Here is a 21,719-nt window from a genome sequence, read left to right as displayed (position 1 = left end):
CATTTCGGGTAGCCTTCCACAAGCTTCCCACAATAAGTTGGGTGCATTTTGGATTGAGGTCAGGGGTTTGTGATGGCCACTCCAATACCTTGACTTTGTTGTCCTTAAGCAATTTTGCCACAGCTTTGGAAGTATGCTTGGAGTCATTGTCCATTTGGAATACCCATTTGTCACCAAGCTTTAACTTCCTGACTGATGATTTGAGATGTTGCTTCAATATATCCACGTCATTTTCCTACCTCATGATGCCATCTATTTTGTGAAGTGCACCAGTCCCTCCTGCAGCAAAGCACCCCCACAACATGATGCTGCCACCCCCGTGCTACACAATTGGGATGGTGTTCTTCGGCTTGCAAGCCTCTCCCTTTTTCCTCCAAACATAACGATGGTCATTATGGCCAAACAGTTCTATTTTTGTTTTGTCAGACCAGAGGACATTTCTCCAAAAAGTACGATCTTTGTCCCTATGTGCAGTTGCAAACCGTAGTCTGGCTTTTTTATGGCGGTTTTGGAGCAGCGGCTTCTTCCTTGCTGAGTGGCATTTCAGGTTATGTCGATATAGGGCTCGTTTAACTGTGGATATATATACTTTTGTACCTGTTTCCTCCAGCATCTTCACAAGGTCCTTTGCTGTTGTTCTGGGATTGATTTGCACTTTTCGCACCAAAGTACGTTCAGCTCCAGGAGACAGAACGCCTCTCCTTCCTGAGCGGTATGACGGCTGCGTGGTCCCATTGTCACGTCCTGGCCAGTATAAGGGTTAATTGTTATTGTAGTTTGGTCAGGACGTGGCAGAGGGTATTTGTTTTATGTGGTTCAGGGTGGTGTTTTGGTAAAAGGGCGTTTGATTTCGTATTTCCGGGTTTTTGGTTTATGATCTTTGTTTATGTAATTCTATGTTTAGTCTAGGTAGTCTGTTTCTATGTAGAGTTAATTGGGGTGGACTTCCAATTGAAGGCAGCTGTGTGGTGTTGCCTTTGATTGGAAGTCCTATATTAGTTGGGTGTGTTTGTCTGTGTGTTTGTGGGAGATTGTTTCTTGTTTTGCTGAGTGTGCCTTTCAAGACTGTTTTGGTGTTCGTAAGTTCGTTTTCGTTTTGGTGTTCACTTAGTTGGTAAATAAATACACAAGATAAGCGTCAATATTCCTGCTGCGTTTTGGTCCGACGACAACCGACGACAACCGTGACAGAATCTCCCACCAACTAAGGACCAAGCAGCAGAAGAAAAGGGATTTCGAGTTGGACTGGCGGGAGAGATGGACCTGGGAGGAAGTTCTGGACAGGGCTGGACCTTGGCACCAGGCTGGGGAGTACCGTCGCCCACGGGAGGAAATTGAGGCAGCCAAGGCAGAGAGGCGGAGGTACGAGGCCTTGGACGCGCTGAGGGAGAAGCACGAGAGGCACCCCCAATAATTTTTTTGGGGGGGGCACACAGGTAGTTTGGCTAGGCCTAGGAAGAGCCGGAAGCCAGCTACCCGTGGTTATATGGAGGATCGTATGAGGTGGAGAGCGCCATGTTTCGCTGAGGAGCGCACGATCTCACCCATACGCACGCACAGTCCGGTGCGCGTTATTCCAGCCCCTCGCAGGTGCCGTGCTAGAGCGGGCATCCAGCCGGCTAGGAGGATGCCTGCGCAGCGCATCTGGTCGCCGGTACGCCTCCGAGGACCAGGCTACCCAACTCCCGCTCTACGCACGGCTACCATCAGGCCCCTGCACAACCCAGTCCGCCCTGTACAAGCACCCCGCTCGTGCAGGGCTACTAGTTCCATCCAGCCAGGACAGGTTGTGCAGGAGGTAAGATCAAGACCGCCTGTGCGCCTCCATAGCCCTGGGTTTCCAGCTCCTGTCTCTCGTGCGGACCCGGAAGTGCGTCAGCCCAGTCCGACTCGTCCTGTTCCTGCTCCCCGCACTAGCCTGGAGGTGCGTGTTCCCAATCTGGTACGTCCAGTACCAGCACCACGCACCAGGCTTCAAGTGCGTCATCCCAGTCCGACGTCGCTAGAGCTGCCCGTCAGTCAAGAGTCGCCCGAACTGCCCGTCAGTCAAGAGTCGCCCGAACTGCCCGTCAGTCAAGAGTCGCCCGAGCTGCCCGTCAGTCAAGAGTCGCCCGAGCTGCCCGTCAGTCAAGAGTCGCCCGAGCTGCCCGTCAGTCAAGGGTCGCCCGAGCTGCCCGTCAGTCAAGGGTCGCCCGAGCTGCCCGTCAGTCAAGGGTCGCCCGAGCTGCCCGTCAGTCAAGGGTCGCCCGAGCTGCCCGTCAGTCAAGGGTCGCCCGAGCTGCCCGTCAGTCAAGGGTCGCCCGAGCTGCCCGTCAGTGAGGAATCTCCAGAGCCGCCCGTCAGTGAAGAGTCGCCAGAGCCACCCCCTAGTCAGGAGCTGCCAGAGTGGCCAGACTGCCCGGAGATGCCAGAGTGGCCAGACTGCCCCGAGCTGCCAGACTGCCCCGAGCTGCCAGAGTGGCCAGACTGCCCCGAGCTGCCAGAGTGGCCAGACTGCCCCGAGCTGCCAGAGTGGCCAGACTGCCCCGAGCTGCCAGAGTGGCCAGACTGCCCCGAGCTGCCAGACTGCCCCGAGCTGCCAGACTGCCCCGAGCTGCCAGACTGCCCCGAGCTGCCAGGCTGCCCAGACTGCCCCGAGCTGCCAGAGTGGCCAGACTGCCCCGAGCTGCCAGACTGCCCCGAGCTGCCAGACTGCCCCGAGCTTCCAGACTGCCCCGAGCTGCCAGGCTGCCAGAGCTGCCAGACTGTCCCGAGCTGCCAGAGTGGCCAGACTGCCCCGAGCTGCCAGAGTGGCCAGACTGCCCCGAGCTGCCAGAGTGGCCAGACTGCCCCGAGCTGCCAGACTGCCCCGAGCTGCCAGACTGCCCCGAGCTGCCAGACTGCCCCGAGCTGCCAGAGTGGCCCGACTGCCTGGAACGGCCAGAACCGGAGCCACCTCCAGATATAGGTGGGTTGGGGAGGGGGGGGGGTGTAGCACAGTGCCGTCGTTGACGGCAGCCACCCTCCCTTCCCTCCCTTTAGTAGGGGGGAATTTTTGTTTTTGTTGTTTGGGGTTGTTGTTTTTTTTTTTTTTTTTTTAAGGTGCTTCCGGGGTTAGCACCTTTAAGGGGGGGGGGGGGGGGTACTGTCACGTCCTGGCCAGTATAAGGGTTAATTGTTATTGTAGTTTGGTCAGGACGTGGCAGAGGGTATTTGTTTTATGTGGTTCGGGGTGGTGTTTTGGTAAAAGGGCGTTTGATTTAGTATTTCCGGGTTTTTGGTTTATGATCTATGTTTATGTAATTCTATGTTTAGTCTAGGTAGTCTGTTTCTATGTAGAGTTAATTGGGGTGGACTTCCAATTGAAGGCAGCTGTGTGGTGTTGCCTTTGATTGGAAGTCCTATATTAGTTGGGTTGGGTGTGTTTGTCTGTGGGAGATTGTTTCTTGTTTTGCTGAGTGTGCCTTTCAAGACTGTTTCGGTGTTCGTTTTCGTTTTGTTGTTTTGGTGTTCACTTAGTTGGTAAATAAATACACAAGATGAGCGTCAACATTCCTGTTGCGTTTTGGTTCTCCTTAACCGACGACAACCGTGACACCCATGGTGTTTATACTTGCGTACTATTGTTTGTACAGATGATCGTGGTACCTCCAGGCGTTTGGAAATTGTTCCCAAGGATGATCCAGACTTGTGGAGGTCTACAGTTTTTTGCTTCCACTCCTATAACTAAAAACAAGCAGAAGCGGCTCCAGTGGGCACCCGATCACCAATACTGGACAATGGAGGAGTGGAAAAACATGGCCTGGTCTGACATATCCCGGTTCTTGTTGCGTCATGCTGACTGCAGAGTCAGGAGTTGGTGTAAGCAGTAGGAGTCCATGCCTGCTGTCAACGGCGGTGGTGTAATGATGTTGGGAATGTTTTCCTGGCACACGTTAGGTTCCTTGATACCAGTTGAGCAATGTTACCTTGCAATGTTGCCAGAATTCTGGCTGTTCTGGAGGCAAAGGGGGGGTCCGACCCATAATATGTGCTATTTAGCAGACACTTTTTTTTATCCAAAGCGACTTACAGTCATGAGTGCATACGTTTTTAACATATGGGTGGTCCAGGGAATCTAACCAACTATCCTGGCAATGCAGGCGCCATGCTCTACCAACTGAGCTATAGAGGACCACCGCCATTCACCAGCATACCTGTATTTACATTTTCTTTGAGAATCTAAAGGAATATGGGATGTGGATGTTGTTTCTAACTCATCGACTAATAACTCATCATAGTATTTCCGTTTTTAGTTTTCCTCAGCCAACATGACCAAACCGGCATCAAGCCATGAGACAGGACCACCACCTCATGATCTAGGTAGGATACAGACACTGTACACATTTTTTCCCTCATGTACACCTGTAGACTCATTCACTAGATGTGAGTATATTTCTACACAACTTCTTATAGGAATGACTAGAAGTGCCAGGCATATTGTGAGAATATGCAACCTCAGTCCACTGTAAATTCAGTAGATAGTGTTAAGTTGTGAAGTGAGGAGACACGAACACTGTAGTTGGGGCACGTTTAGGAAGAGTGGTTTTGTTTATTGAACCTGAAAGACTTTAATACTTTTCAACACAGTATTTTTAAACTTGGTCAACTTGCATCGCCCTATGAAGTGGGACATGCAACTACTCCCACACATATAGGACATTGCAGTGTTGTGTATTCATTTCTGACTTATCTTCTGATTTATTTGTACTAGTACACCTACAGAGCACAGCCCCCTGTCTGACTGAGCAGGAACTGTCCAAACTAGTGGCCACGACCCCTCTGTCCAGGAGATACAGGAGTCCCTCCAGAACCTATCCAGTGTAGACAGAGGTTAGGGACAGCTTGAACCTCTCGAAAGCTCCATGTTTCTCTTCTCTGAGATAAGAGATTATCCTCTGTAACTGTTGATTGAAATGTTGGAGATAACAGCTGTGACTCGAGATGGACTAGAGTCCAAGGCAATATTGACTCGAGTGCCCATCATGGGCTATGGTCAATTATACTGTAAATCAATAAATGCTGCATATTACTTTTATTCAAAAACATTCTTTAAAAACTGAAATAAATATTGATATACCAATCAATTAAAATGTCATTACCCTCATAATACAGAAATTGTTCAGTAAGACACTCAGAAAAGTAGGCCACAAAAATACTATCTTAGTGTTTATCTGGTTAGCTGACTTGTACAGTACACTAATGATGCCCTCTGACACTATAGTTTGTATTCCAGCCAGTACTGACAAGACCACAGAGGACCCAGCAGTGCACCTGATCCCCGTTGCCCTGGACAACCTCTCCCCACAGCGCTTTGCCTTCTTCCTGTTCGGCTGTCATGTTGTGAAATTGCTGTGCAACACCCAAATCTTCCCCCCGGTCACGCTGCTTTTGGCCAAAATGGTTCCTGTCTCAGCCTACGAGGGCGTGGTGTCTCAATCAGATTCTGTATCTCTGTGAGGCAAAGCTTGAGAGTGTTGGACAGTTTATTGCCACTCTCCTACAGTCTATGGCCTTTATTGCTTCAGGTAAATAGATACGAAATAACGTTGTGAAGCATGGTCACATTTTAAGCAGATCTTTTTGTACCACTTTGTTGTTGATGTTCTCCCACAGTAGGTTTATCATGTCAAATTAACTTCCTGTATTAGGTTCCAAGCCTGAAAGCATGATGGAGGGCTTGCATGAAGCTATCTCAGCTTTGAGCCTTCAGCTCTTTCACATATGAAGAAAACAAGGTAAGAAGCCTTGAAGTTTCTGTAACCCATTTATTCAAAGTTAAATATACTGTGATGATGAGTGCAGCAAGCAGACTTTTGCCTTACTTTAACAGGCAAAGAGGGACACCTCACTGAATTCAGACCAGTCTCCTGGGAAGTTAGTGGAGGACTTTGTCAATGTCTGTCCCCACTGAAAGCCAGTTCACAGAGCACCTCTTGTCAGACAGGTTTGTGTTACATTTTTGAAAATGACTTCATGAAAATTGTAAAACAATGTTTACAATCCTTTATTTTATTAATTTGATTTTAGACTTAAGCGATAAAATTATTTCTATTTGCAAATCACATTAAACGGGATGAGCCGGCGCCAGCTAGACGGCAACAGTCCAGAGGAAAAGGAGCAGACCAGTGAATACCCACACCCAGAGCAAGACAACCATAGAGCAGATGGTCAGGAGGAACACAGTAATTCTCCAGACCATGAAGATCTAGAAAGCAGGGTACCAAAGAACCATAAACTAGAAGATAACCAGAACCCATACAATCAGGAAGTAGAAAGCCAGGGATCAAGCAGTCAGATGACAAGCATGGGTAAAACAGGCTACACAGAACTAGATGTATGGGAATGAGCCAGTCAGAAGCATGTGAAAATGGGGCACTAATGAAGTGTGTGGTTTTGGTATGATTTGTCTTCTCGTGATTTTGTTAATCACATCTGATTTAATAAAACTGGTCATTTTCATTGGACTGATATTTATTAAAAATATGAATTATGCTTGTGCACTATCACTTTTATCACATTGTCGCCTAGTAGAAATACTTCCCAGGTCATCGGCCCTCCATATCTTTCAGGCTTCAGCCACCACTGTCAAATCAATACATCACCGTTTCATTGGATGACCAGTCTGCTCTGGCGCCTGCTTCTCTTTGTTTCAACCCAACATCTTTGTACGAGTGACCCAGAATGTTTTAAGAGTATTTATTCATATTTTATTACACGATATTCTTTCTTCCATTAATGGTCATTTCCCTCTCTCTCCGAGCAGCGGTAAATGTATTATCATCGCTCCAACCCCTGGACCCATTCCAGGCTGAGTAATCTAGACAATACGCACTCTGCTAATAGAAATGGAGTATTCCTACAGGTGGGTGGGGATGGAGGGGTTAGACTGTGAGCAGATTGAGGAGGTCAGCTGGACCAATCGTCAATGGCTATCAGTATCAGTGCCCACAACTCGGTGCCAAGTCCCGGGTTAAAATGGGGTGATGCCCCTTAGAAAGTTCCATAGGCTGACTCAGCCTGACAGACCCTATCATGGAGATTAGAAACAATGTCTCACTAAAAATGATATTTTATACCTCCCAATATCTGACTACTTGTCATACCTCTCTCAGCTGGCACTGTACTATTAGAAAAGGGTTGCCAAATGGTTATTTGTGGAGGGGTAAGCAAAAGAAGCTGTTATGGTTCTAGGTAGCACCTTTCATTCTAAGAGTGTAAACCAGCATACATCTTTCTCATGTAAGGATTTGCAATGTTTCAATATTATTTCTGCTCCGGTTGCTTAAACGAGAACAACAGTGTTATTTATAGAAAGTAAAGCCCTGTGTATGTTTTTTTCCTCAGGTTGGCATAATGTTACCTTTTGCCAGCTGCTAGTGGAGACCACAACTATTCCTGTCCCATCACTGTCTGTCCATAACGAATGGACAGACAGCTGCAAAACACAGTCCATGATACAAACACAAAATACTTTTTCCAAATGTTATTTGAACTTGTTTCGTCATTACAGTTTTGTTTGGAGCAGCACATATTTTTAAGGAAACGTGTTTGATAAGGAAGATCTTTCAGGATCCTATGGATACAGACTCACTGTAAGTGTTGCTATTTGATTTCATTTGGGGGTGGGGATAATGCTGTGTTACAGACAATTGCTAAGTTATATTTGTTGCAGTATTAAAATCTCTAATTGTGGTACATAAGTATTGAAATTGATGAGTATATCAGTAATGCCACAAAAAAAGATGCACAATAACAATGATCAGACCCTTCAAAATCTATCCTCCTCTTCATATAGGAGTGTGTAAACCCCATATGCATGTTTGTATTGAACATCTGAACTACACCGCTGGGGATAAGCATATAGTCTACTTCTCATTAATTTAGCACTGATTTTCAATAATGAAAATGTTTCTATAGTTGCTGGGCAGATTTCGCGGTTAAGTTCCAACATTTCCCATTAGTGTCCACATGCTGTAATCATGTTGTAATCTTGAAATCCCTCCAAATCCCCGAAACTCTGTTCACTTGCCCCGGACACCGTGCAGTAGTAAACATAGTTAGGGTTTTATAAACGTTGGAACAAAGCGTTTTAATGTTTTTTTTAAATGTTTGACTAAATACTTTCAACCTTTTTCGTTGAGGCAAAACATTTAATTAAGTTTGTAAGATTATTATTTTTTTATTATTTTTTAACAGCAAATGTGTTTCTTATTGGACAGTACAGTACCTTCCCCACTGAACTCCAGCCACTCATAGTGAGCCTCATACCTTTTGGTCATCCCAATTCACAATCTCATATTTCTACTGAGCCAAAGTGTCACCTGACCAGTGCATCCACTTACCAGTTGGGTGTCATTATCTAATCAGTATACTTTACTGTAAGTAGGCCACCAGTGATTGCTTGTATTTGCTTGGTGTGCATTACCACCAGCCTCAAAGCTTAGTGTTGTGTGTACCTTTATTAGGACATGGATCACTTGATTTTCACTCTACGCTGTACCCACTGGGCACAGATGTCAATTCAAATTAAATAAAATGTTATTGGTCACATACACATGTTTAGCAGATGTTATTGCGGGTGTTTGCGGGTGTAGCGAAATACTTGTGTTTCCAGCCCCAACAGTGCAGTAATATCTAATAATTTCACAACAATATACACACACATCTAAGTAAATGAATGTCATTAAGAATATATAAATATATAGACAAGCAATGTCGGAGCGGCATAGACTAAGATACAGTAGAATAGTATAGAATACAGTATATACATATGGGATGAGTAATGCAAAATATGTAAACATTATTAAAGTGACTAGTGTTCCATTTATTAAAGTGGCCAGTGATTTCAAGTCTATGTATATAGGAATCAGCCTCTAATGTGCTATTGATGGCTATTTAACAGTCTGATGGTCTTGAGATTGAAGCTGTTTTTCAGTCTCTCAGTCCCAGCATTGATGCACCTGTACGGACCTCACCTGCTGGACGATAGCGGGGTGAAAAGGCAGTGGCTCGGGTGGTTGTTGTCCTTGATGATCTTTTTGGCCTTTCTGTGACCTCGGGTGCTGTCCTGAACAGATGTCCTGGAGGGCAGGTAGTTTGCCCCCGGTGATGCGTTGGGCAGACCGCACCACCCTCTGGAGATCCCTGCGGTTGTGGGCGGTGCAGTTGCCGTACCAGACGGTGATACAGCCCGACAGGATGCTCTCAATTGTGCAGCTGTAAAAGTTTGTGAGGGTTTTAGGTGCCAAGACAAATTTCTTCAGCCTCCTGAGGTTGAAGAGGTGGTGTTGTGCCTTCTTCACCACGCTGTCTGTGGGTGGACCGTTTCAGTTTGTCAGTGATGTGTACGCCGAGGAACTTGAAGCTTTCCACCTTCTCCACTACGGTCTCGTCGATGTGGATAAGGGGTTGCTCCCTCTGCTGTTTCCTGAAGTCCAAGATCATCGCCTTTGTTTTGTTGACGTTGAGTAAGAGGTTGTGTGCTCCTTTTTTAGTCCGTGATTGTCTGTAGACCCTGCCACATACGTCTCGTGTCTGAGCCATTGAATTACGACTCCACTTTGTCTCTATATTAACGTTTTGCCTGTTTGATTGCCTTACGGAGGAAATAACTACACTGTTTGTATTCTGCCATATTCCCAGTCAGTTTTGCCCGAATGCTGCCATCTATCCACAGTTTCTGGTTAGGGTAGGTTTAAATAGTTAGTGGGTACAACATCTCCTATCCACTTCCTGATAAACTCAGTCACCGTATCAGTATATTCGTCAATGTTATTCTCGGAGGCTACCCGGAACATATCCCAGTCAGCGTGATCAAAACAATTTGGTCAGACCAACTTTGAATAGTGAGTTTCTGCCTGTATGAAGGGAGGAGAAAAACGGAGTCATGGTCAGATTTTCCGAATGAAGGGTGGGGGAGTGCCTTGTAGGCATCCCAGAAGTCGGAGTAGCAGTGGTCGAGTGTTTTAGCAGTGCGAGTACTACAGTTGTTGTGCTGATGGAACTCAAATTTGCTTAGTTAAAATCCCCAGCTACAATAAATGCGGCCTCAGTATATGTGGTTTCCAGTTTGCATAAAGTCCAGTGAAGTTCTTTGAGGACCGTCGTTGTATCGGCTTGAGGGGGAATATACACGGCTGTGTCCATAACCGAACAGAATTCTCTCGGGATGTAATGAGGTTGGCATTTGATTGTGAGGGATTCTAGGTTGGGTGAACAAAAGGACTTGAGTTCCTGTATGTTATCACAATCACACCATGAGTAGTTAATCATGAAACATACACCCCCTTCTTCACAGAGAGATTTATTCCTGTTTGCGCGATGAACTGAGAACCCAACTAGCTGTACGGACTCGGACAGAAAATCCCAAGAGAGAAATGTTTCCATGAAACAGAGTATGTTACAATCCCTGATGTCTCTCTGGAAGGAAATCCTCGCACTCAGCTCTTCAACTTTATTATCCAGAGACTGAACATTAGCGAGTAATAAACTCGGAACCGGTGGGTGGTGTGCGTGCCTCCTGAGTCGGTCTAGAAGTCCACTCCGGGTACCTCCTCTCCACGGACGATATCTGGGTCAGCCTCTGGAATCATTTCAATTGCCTTGGGGGTTACGGACAAAGGATCCGATTAGGAAAGTTGTATATTCCTGGTCGTAATGCTAGTGAGTTACCGTCACTCTGATATCCAAAAGTTATTCCCGGCTGTATGTAATAACACAAAAAAATGTCTGGCATAATAATGTAAGAAATAACATATAAAAAAAACCAAATACTGCAAAGTTGCCTAGTGGCTAGAAGCACGGCTGCCCTCTATATCGGCGCCATTCAACGTCTATTCCACGTTGGTTTCACATAATTCCGTGGAATCAACTTTGATTCAACCAGTGTGTGCCCATTGGATAGGAACAAATCCATTTGTTTTGTTCTTGGAAATGAGCATGATAAACAAACCAGTGTGGTTTCTTCCCAGAGCTGAGCTTCTCCTGTGTTAGTCTACGGGTTTTTCATTTTCTCTACCTTGTTCCCATCATCCGGTCCTTGTGCATCACTGTTGCCATGGTTCCCTTATCTCTGGGATGTGGCAGTGGCAGCCACCAGGCTTGCCATATTTAGTGTTTCTGAGACACCCAGCCTGCTGGCAACAACGCACTGTGCATTCTCCACTGCCATTTTCATTGTTGTTTATGTGTTTTCATTAGAAATAATATGCCGTGGGATTAGTCATATGATTGCTGCCTACTTGCCTGATGCCATGGATATATCAGCCATGTGCTCTGATATTTAAACATTGAAAAAAATGTATGACATACAACATCCATAGAAATAGAATGGCAACATACTCCAAATGAAATTTGTAATCCATGGTAGAAAGCTGAAAGCATTAAACCTACGGTATCCTTTGAGGTAAGCCTTTCTTATTCCTCCATGCACACATACTTTACATCGGCCACTAGATTAAACACAGTGATCTCATTGTTAGATTACACTGCATGTTCTAATTTGAGCACTACATATACACTGTATCTGTCTTATGAAGTTGAATGGAGTTTTAAGATGTCTTCACTGGATAAACCTTTGAGTTTTTCCCGGATTAAGAACATTGAAGAACAGTCGAGAGTTTAAGAGGTCGAAGTGCCATAGAGAAATTTAGAAATACTGCCTAGAAGATTTCGGAATAAATATCACAATAGCTTTGCTTTAGATGCTGGGTTCAGAATGAACTGTATTTATGCAATGTATGGAATACTCATACACACAGTACCATCCATTACAGTACAAATCTGATTTATCATATTCCATATGTCAATGCCTAACAGTTCATTAAACAGCGTAGTCTTTCCTAAATAAATGTCCAGGAAGGCAAACATAATTCATACTCAATGTGACTCATGGAGAATAATGGGTATAGTTGATATCATGCCGATCCTTCATAAGTACTTTAGGGCCGCGTCTCAAAGGGTACACTATTCCCTATAAGTGTACTACTTTTAACCAGGGCCCATAGTGTCCTCTGGTCAAAAGTAGCACACTATATTGGGAATAGGGTGACATTTGAGATGCAGCCCAGGCTTCTTCCACACTGGTATGTGGGTGAACTGGGGGGAAGATAATGACTGCTCTCAGAGGTAATGGCAGAGAGGAGCAGTGAAGCAGAATGGAATAAAACATAATCGAAAAACTCATCGCTTTGTGTCAAATGCAGATTAGGTTTTATGTAGATGAAAGGTCATTGCATCATCCTGCTATAAGCACCAAATATGAGAGAGAATCAGTGGGATTGTAAGGTTGCATTAGAAGCTCTGTAGGCTGGTTTTTCTTGGTATGCTCAGAATTATGTGTTTTTCAATGGCCTACACATACCATACACACTGAGGTCAGAGTATAATTGTTTTTATTTTACCTTTATTTAACTAGGCAAGTCAGTTAAGAACAAATTCTTATTTTCAATGACAACCCACTGTTCACAGGCTAACTGCCTTGTCCAGCTCGAGGATTTGAACTTACAACCTTTTGGTTACTAGCCCAATGCTCTAACCACTAGACTACCCTGCCGCCCCAATATTAAATCAAGATTCTACTCCAGGGTGATCTTTGAGCTCTATCACTGCTGTGTGATTCTTTGGAGATGCCTAAGGGGGTGAATAAAAATATATGTGCTTCACTGATCTGTATTAAATGAGTGGCTATGAGTAAGCACTCTCCTTCCAGATGCTAAACAACATTATATAACATTTGTGTGGTTGGTACATTGGATGTCTGTTGTCATTTTTGTTCATAAGTCTTAAATTATTTGTAAGAGAGGACCTCGCACTTGCAACTCATAACATTAACGTTAAATCGCCCTTCATAGAAATTCCCTCCTGTACATGTTTTGGTGGTAAAATTGGATGTGTTTATAGGGCAACCGATACTGACATTGGTAGTTTTAATGATGCCCTTTCATCAAGATTGGATTTAAGGTGCTGACCTGTTGCACCCTCTACAACCATAATAATATTATTATTATTTTACCCTGCTGGTCATCTATGAACGTTTGAACATATTGGCCATTATAATCTCAACCCAGCTCAGCCAGAAGAGGACTGGCCATCCCTCAGAGCCTGGTTTCTTCCTAGGTTCCTGCCTTTCTATGGAGTTTTTCCTAGCCACCATGCTTCTACATCTGCATTGCTTGCTGTTTGGGTTTTTAGGCTGGGTTTCTGTATAGCACTTTGTGACATCGACTGATGTAAAAAGGGCTTACTGATGTCGGACTTTTTGAATTCTTTATACACCAGCTATCTATATCTCCTCAACTACAAGCCCACAAAAGTGACCAGTTCATCGGTCATCCTTATTAGTAATATTTTTACTGATTAATTGAATAATGTGGCAAAAACAGGTAGACTTTATAGTGACATTTATACTGACAATATCCAATATTCCACTTCTCTTTGTCAGCTAGAAAAATGTGGAGCAGATGGGAATGGATAGTAGCATTAAATGTAGAATATTTAACAAAAGTAATACTGAAGATTTTCAAATGTTGATTGATATTTAATGGGAACATTTTTATAATAATTTACTGTGGAGTCTGCTTACCAGACTTTTCTCACATCCTTCAATTCTGTATTTCACCGCTGCTTTTCCTTATTCAGACCTCATAAGAGAGCAGCAGATGGGTTCTGGAAAGCATGGTACACAGTCTGTCTCCAAAAATCCTCAGTAAAAAAAGTTTCAAAAAAATTCTACCCCCCTTGAATTCTGCCAATTCAAAATATACTACACAAAAATATAAACGCAGCATGTAAAGTGTTGGTCTCATGTTTCATGAGCTGAAATAAAATTTGTTTACATCCCTGTTAGTGACCATTTCTCCTTTGCTAAAATAATCCATACACCTGACCGGTCTGGCATATCAAGAAGATATTATTAAACAGCATGATCATTACACAGGTGCACCTTGTGCTGGGCACAATAAAAGGCCACTTTAAAATCGCTGCAGCTGTACACAGCCAATCTGTAAATAGCCCATCCAATCTACCTACCTCATCCCCATACTGTTTTTATTTACTTTTTTGCTCTTTTGCACACCAGTATTTATTCTTGCACATCATCATCTGCACATCTATCACTCCAGTGTTAATTTGCTCAATTGTAATTACTTCACTACTATTGCCTATTTATTGCCTTACCTCCTCACACCATTTGCACACACTGTATATAGACTTTTCCATTGTGTTATTGACTGTATGTTTGTTTATTCCATGTGTAACTCTGTGTTGTTGTTTGTGTCGCACTGCTTTGCTTTATCTTGGCCAGGTTGCAGTTGTAAATGAGAACTTGTTCTCAACTGGCCTACCTGGTTAAATAAAGGTGAAATAAAATAACAAAAAAAAAGTGTAGTTTTGTAAGACAACACAATGCCACAGAGTTTTTAGGGAGCGTGCAATTGGCATGCTGACTGCAGAAATATCCACCAGAGCTGTTGCCAGAGAATTGAATGTTAATTTCTCTACCAAAAGCCACCTGCAATTTCGTTTTAGATAATTTAGTACTACGTCCAACCGGTCTTACAACTGCAGACCAGGTGTAGCCATGCCAGCCCAGGACATCCACACCGGCTTCTTCATTCACCTTCTTCTGAGACCAGCCACCCGGACAGCTGATGAAACTGAGGAATATTTCTGTCTGTAATAAAGCCCTTTTGTGGGGAAAACTCTGATTGGCTGGGCCTGGCTCCCCAGTGGGTGGGATTATGCCCTCCCAGGCCCACCCATGGCTGCACCACTGACCAGTCATGTGAAATGTATAGATTAGGGCCTAATGAAGTTATTTCAATTGACTAATTTCTTTATATGATCTGTAACTCAGTAAAATCGTTGAAATTATGCATGCTGTGTTTATATTTTTGTTCAGTATAGTATAAAAACACATTTACCCATCTAGTTCGGATATCCACAAGAATATGCTTTACTAGCAAATCACAAGAATATGCAAACAATATAAAGTCAACATGGAAAATCAACATCTGTTGAACAAGAAAAAGTATTCTACAGCTCTCCCATCTCAATTCAATGTTAGAAGTAAGACATATGGTGAACCTTTGTTATTTTATGTGAATTTAATAACGTTTTTGTGAACTGCACAGTAGTCTCTCTCCTCCATATAGCCTAACTCTCATGCACACACATGCACACTCACAAAAAGAAACTTATTACTGTACACTGAATCTACCATGTTCAATTGTTAGTATGCTTTGTTTTAATTGATTGAACAAACTGTATTGTACACGCGCACACACACACACACACACACACACACACACACACACACACACACACACACACACACACACACACACACACACACACACACACATACTGTACATATACAGTACCAGTCAAAGGTTTGGACCCACCTACTCATTCAAAGGTTTTTCTATATTTTTACTATTTTCTACATTGTATAATAATAATGAACACATCAAAACTATGAAATAACACATGGAATCATGTAGTAACCAAAAAAGTGTTAAACAAATCAAAATATATTTTATATCTTAGATTCTTCAAAGTAGCCACCCTTTGCCTTGATGACAGCTTTGCACACGCTTGGCATTCTCTCAACCAGCTTCACCTACAATGCTTTTGCAACAGTTTTGAAGGAGTTTCCACATGCTGAGCACTTGTTGTCTGCTTTTCCTTCACTCTGCGGTCCAACTCATCCCAAAGCATCTCAATTGGGTTAACGTCTGGTTATTGTGGAGGCCAGGTCATCTGATGCAGCACCCCATCACTTACGCAGCCTTACACAACCTGGGGGTGTGTTTTGGGTCATTGTCCTGTTGAAAAACAAATGATTGTCCCACTAAGCGCAAACCAGATGGGATGGCATATTGCTGAAGAATGCTGTGGTAGCCATGCTGGTTAAGTGTGCCTAAATCACAGACAGTGTCACCAGCAAAGCACCCCCACACCATCACATCTCCTCCATCCTTCACGGTGGGAACCACACATGCAGAGATCATCCGTTCACCTACTCTGCGTCTCACATTTGCACTCATCAGACCAAAGGAGAGATTTCCACCAGTCTAATGTCCATTACTCATGTTTCTTGGCCCAAGCAAGTCTCTTCTTATTATTGGTGTCCTTTAGTAGTGGTTTCTTTTCGGCCATGAATGCCTGATTCACGCAGTGTCCTCTGAACAATTGATGTTGACGTGTCTGTTACTTGAACTCTGTGAAGCATTTATTTGGGCTGCAGTTTCTGAGGCTGGTAACTCTAATGAACTTATCCTCTGCAGCAGAGGTAACTCTGGGTCTTCCTTTCCTGTGGGTGTCCTAGTGAGAGCCAGTTTCATCATAGCGCTTGATGGTTTTTGCGACTGCACTTGAAGAAACTTTCAAAGTTCTTGAAATTTTCCTCAGTGATTGAGCTTCATGTCTTAAAGTAATGATGGACTGTCATTTATTTTTGCTTATTTGAGCTGTTCTTGACATAATATGGACTTGGCCTTTTACCAAATAGGGCTATCTTCTTTCTGTATACCACCCCTACCTTGTTACAACACAACTGATTGGCTCAAATGCATAAAGAAGGTAAGAAATTCCACAAATGTACTTTTAACAAGGCACACCCGTTAATTGAAATACATTCCAGGTGACTACCTCATGAAGCAGGTTGAGAGAATGCCAAGAGTGTGCAAAGCTGTCATCAAGGAGAAGGGTGGCTACTTTGAAGAATCTCAAATAGAAAATATATTTTGATCCGTTTAACACTTTTTTGGTTACTACATGATTACTTATGTGTTATTTCATAGGTTTGATGTCTTCACTATTCTACAATGTAGAAAATAGTAAAAATATAGAAAAACCCTTTTAATGAGGAAGTGTGTCCAAACTTCTAACTGGAACTGTACTTTGTATTGTCCATGTGCCTGCGAACAAGAAGATACGGAGTGAAAATACATAGGTTGTGACTTTTACGCATGCGCATCAATGGAAACGTTATCGGAGCCCTAAGTGACCGCTTATTGCGAAAAACAAAGGCAGTGAACAGCGGAACAGAACGTCATTTTCGGATTGCTCCTCATTTTATGAAGAATCTGACAAAAGAGTATCATTTTTTGATTAAACCAATTTATTATTCGCTATTCATATAAAACTTTTTACAATCCATTGTCATTGTATGATTGAGGATTTCTAGACGCTCACCCAAATCCCGCAATAGAAAGTGGCCTCAGCGGAGTGTGGAATCTACAGGTCTCTTTTGGGTTTTATTCATGGTGAAGCTGCGAGGAATATCGAATGAATGAGTGTGAGTAATTTTTTTCTCACCACAAATATACTACGACTTGAATAATGTGGGAGAAGTTTACAAAAAAATAAAGTGATTAATCTTAGGCAACAGGCCAGTCAATGATAATATTAAATTAATGTTATCTTCAGACACTGACAAATAACCATCATATAGCCTAAAGCAAGATTTTTCTCACACTTTGTCAAATCTCTACGGAGAATGTGTTATATTTATCGACGACCGATCTCCTGGGTAGCGGTGCGCTCACTGTCCATTGTCCTGAAATTACGCTCTACAAATAGCCTAATCAAACTAGGGCATTCGCTACCACGACATAGAAATACTGTAGATGAAAATACTGTAGATTAAATATGAGATTATTCGAGGTTTAACGTGTTTTTTCTTTCTTTGATTGTGAACAGGAGAGCGTGTCCAAGACAGCTATACCAGAGAATACCGAATATGAGAACTCGAACCAGGGTTATATTGCATTCTCTATTACTTTTGGTTTTAGTAGGTAAGTATTTGCACTTACATCATGTGTTTTGTCTCTAATGGTTGAAAATCACAGATTTGTGATGCAACGGTTTTTGCCATTAATTGATACATCACGATCAAACAAGTTGTAATCCCAACACGTAGGCCTTTATGTTCCATCTTGAGAGATCTGAGAGATCTGACTAAGGCTAGTATGGCATGATTTGACACGGTCAAGTGACATAGAAAACCTACAGTAGCATTCACTTGGCTTTTGGATAAAGTGAAATCAAGGTATAAGCCTATTATCATTACATGTAGAAGCCAACAGACAGGACATGATCTGGGTAATCCGTCTCTAAAGTAAAATAAAATGCAATTTGGTAACACTTTTATATAAAATATTCTAAATATGTCACCAACTATTCCAACATTTAAAAACATGAACAAACTAATAGAGGTACTTAAATAGGGAGCAGAAGGTAGATCATCTTCAACAGTAACCTGCTCTAAACCTGCTCTAAATGATATCTGTCAGCAGCCTAATGTTATGCAAATGCATTTCTTATTTCTGAATGGCAGCACTGATAGACCTCATTTGAGACTTTCACTTACTGTTGAAGATGATCAACTGTCTGCTCCCAATTTAAGTACTTCTATTAGTTTGTCCATGTTTTTAAATGATATGTGTCAGCAGCCTAATGTTATGTAAATGTATTTCTTATTTCTGAATGGCAGCACTGACCGGGTCCTCTTTCCCAGTACGTTTCTGTGTCACTTTCACTACTGTGACTTTCCTGGTTTCCATGTGGCTGCATGGAACTATCAAACTCTCATGGTCCAAACACATTAAGACAGTTGTGAAGAGAGCACGACAAAGCCTATTCCCCCTCAGGAGACTGAAAAGATTTGACATGGGTCCTCAGATCCTCAAAAGGTTCTACAGCTGCACCATCGAGAGCATCCTTACTGTTTGCATTACTGCCTGGTATGGAAATCGCTCGGCCTCTGACCACAAGGCACTACAGAGGGTAGTGCGTATAGCCCAGTACATCACCAGGGCCAAGCTTCCTGCCATCCAGGACCTCTATACCAGGCGGTGTCAGAGGAAGGCCCTAAAAATTGTCAAAGACTCCAGCCACCCTAGTCATGGGCCGTTCTCTCTGCTACCACACGCCAAGCAGTACCGGAGCGCCAGGTCTAGGTCCAAAAGGCTTCTTAACAGTTTCTACCCCCAAGCCATAAGACTCTCGAACAGCTAATCAAAGGGATACCCAGACCCCACTTTTTTACGCTGCTGCTACTCTGTTTATTATCAATGCATAGTCACTTTAACTCTACCTACATGTACATAATTACCTCAAGTGCCCCTGCACATTGACTCTGTACCGGTACCCCCTGTATATAGCCTCGCTATTGTTATTTTACTGCTGCTGTTTAATTATTTGTTACTTCTATTTTCTATTCTTTACTTATCTATTTTAGTGAACTTTTTTTTACTGATCTTCTTAAAGCATTGTTGGTTAAGGGCTTGTAAGTAAGCATTTCACTGCTGTATTCGAAGCATGTGATAAATACATTTGATTTGATTAGTATGACCCTTAATGAGCTGGAGATGTGATTGATGTTGACAAACACAGCCCGGGGCTCTGGGTTACATAATACTAACTGTGCGTTTTGTCAATCAGTCACACAAAGACTCCATGCAGAAAACCACACATTTTCTTCCCTCAATCACTATTGGTTGCTTCCCAAATGGCACCCTAATCCCCATATAGTGCACTACTTTTGACCATATAATGCACTACTTTTGACCCGGGCCCTGGTCTAAAGTAGTGCACGAAATATGGAATATGGTGCTGTTTGGATCTCAGGCCTTGTTTGTGGGGTTGATGATATTACGCTCACTGCGTGTGTCAGTCTAGTGTGAAATGTACAGTGAAAGTTGGAAGTTTACATACACCTTAGCCAAATACATTTAAACTCAGTTTTTCATAATTCCTGACATTTAATCCTAGTAAAAATTCATTGTCTTAGGTTAGTTAGGATCACCACTTTAATTTAAGAATGTGAAATGTCTGTGACGACTTCCACCGAAGTCGGTTCCTCTCCTTGTTCGAGCCGCGTTCGGCGGTTGGCATCACCGGTCTTCTAGCCATCGTCGATCCACTTTTCATTTTCCATTTGTTTTGTCTTGTTTTCCTACACACCTGGTTCTCATTTCCTTCATTAAGTGTTGTGTATTTAACCCTCTGTTCCCCCCATGTCTTTGTGTGGAACTGTTTGTTGTAAGTGCTTGTGCACATGTTTACTGGTGCGCGACAGGTTTTATACCCATGTTTGTTATTCTTTATGCTGTTGGTTTTGCAATTAAACTGCTCCGGCTATTACCTAGTTCTGCTCTCCTGTGTCTGACTTCCCTGCCACCAGTTACGCACCCCTTACAATGTCAGAATAATAGTAGAGAGAATTATTTATTTCAGCTTTTATTACTTTCATCACATTCCCAGTGGATCAGAAGTTTACATACACTCAATTAGTATTTGGTAGCATTGCCTTTAAATTGTTTAACTTGGGTCAAATGTTTCGGGTAGCCTTCCACAAGCTTTCCACAATAAGTTGGGTGAATTTTGGCCCATTCCTCCTGACAGAGCTGGTGTAATTGAGTCAGGTTTGTAGGCCTCCTTGCTCGCACACTCCAATACCTTGACTTTGTTGTCCTTAAGCCATTTTAGCCACAGCTTTGGAAGTATGCTTGGGGTCATTGTCCATTTGGAAGACCTATTTGTGCCAAGGTTTAACTTCCTGACTGATGTCTTCAGATGTTGCATCAATATATCCACATAATGTTCCGACCTCATGATGCCATCTATTTTGTGAAGTGCACTAGTCCCTCCTGCAGCAAAGCACCCCCACAACATGATGCTGCCACCCCCATGCTTCACGGTTGGGATGGTGTTCTTCGGCTTGCAAGCCTCCCCCTTTTCCCTCCAAACATAACGATGGTCATTATGGCCAAACGGTTCTATTTTTGTTTCATCAGACCAGAGGACATTTCTCCAAAAAGTACGATCTTTGTCCCCATGTGCAGTTGCAAACCGTAGTCTGGCTTTTTTTGGCAGTTTTGGAGCAGTGGCTTCTTCCTTGCTGAGTGGCCTTTCGATATAGGACTCGTTTTACTATGGATATAGATACTTTTGTACCTGTTTCCTCCAGCATCTTCACAAGGTCCTTTGCTGTTGTTCTGGGATTGATTTGCACTTTTCGCACCAAAGTACGTGTCACGCCCTGACCTTAGAGATCCTTTTATGTCTCTATTTTGGTTGGTCAGGGCGTGAGTTGGGGTGGGCATTCTATGTCCTTTTTTCTATGTTTGGTATTTCTTTGTTTCGGCCGGGTATGGCTCTCAATCAGGGACAGCTGTATATCGTTGTTGCTGATTGGGAGCCATACTTAGGCAGCCTGTTTTCCTTTGGGTTTTGTGGGTGGTTATTTTCTGTTTAGTCATTTGTTACCTGACAGAACTGTTTGGCTGTTGTCTTTTGTTTATTTTGTAAAGTGTTCTCTTTTTTCATTAAATTACAAAGATGAGCACTAACCACACTGCGCCTTGGTCTAGTCCATTCAACAGCCGTTACAGTACGTTTGTCTCTAGGAGACAGAACGCGTCTCCTTCCTGAGCGGTATGACGGCTGCGTGGTCCCATGGTGTTTATACTTGCGTACTATTGTTTGTACAGATGAACGTGGTTCCTTCAGGCGTTTGGAAATTGCTCCCAAGGATGATCCAGACTTATGGAGGTCTACAAAAATTTTTTTCTGAGGCACTGAGTTTGAAGGTAGGCCTTGAAATACATCCACAGGTACACCTCCGATTGACTCAAATTATGTCAATTAGCCTATCAGAAGCTTCTAAAGCCATGACATCATTTTCTGGAATT

General features: G+C 43.2%; 1 protein-coding gene across 3 annotated transcripts in view; it reads left to right on the top strand.

Moving 5' to 3' along the window:
- The first annotated feature begins 7,428 nt into the window (after positions 1-7,428).
- LOC106612464 (sodium channel subunit beta-3-like) overlaps positions 7,429-21,719 on the top strand; it is a 33,335-nt gene continuing 19,044 nt past the window's right edge. For 2 of the 3 annotated variants that reach the window (XM_045724337.1, XM_045724334.1), the window contains exons 1-2: positions 7,429-7,613; positions 17,725-17,819. In XM_045724337.1, the coding sequence (XP_045580293.1) occupies positions 7,597-7,613; positions 17,725-17,819 (112 nt within the window). In that variant the 5' untranslated portion in view covers positions 7,429-7,596. Of the gene's footprint in view, positions 7,614-17,014; positions 17,321-17,724; positions 17,820-21,719 lie in introns of those variants that run through there. The other variant, XM_045724336.2, reaches the window with a different exon arrangement.

Source organism: Salmo salar, chromosome 09, assembly GCF_965601325.2.
Source record: "Salmo salar chromosome 09, fSalSal1, whole genome shotgun sequence".
In the NCBI taxonomy this organism is placed as follows: Eukaryota; Metazoa; Chordata; class Actinopteri; order Salmoniformes; family Salmonidae; genus Salmo; species Salmo salar.
Note: the sequence above shows the minus strand (reverse complement) of the source record. Positions and strands in the feature narration are given on the sequence as shown.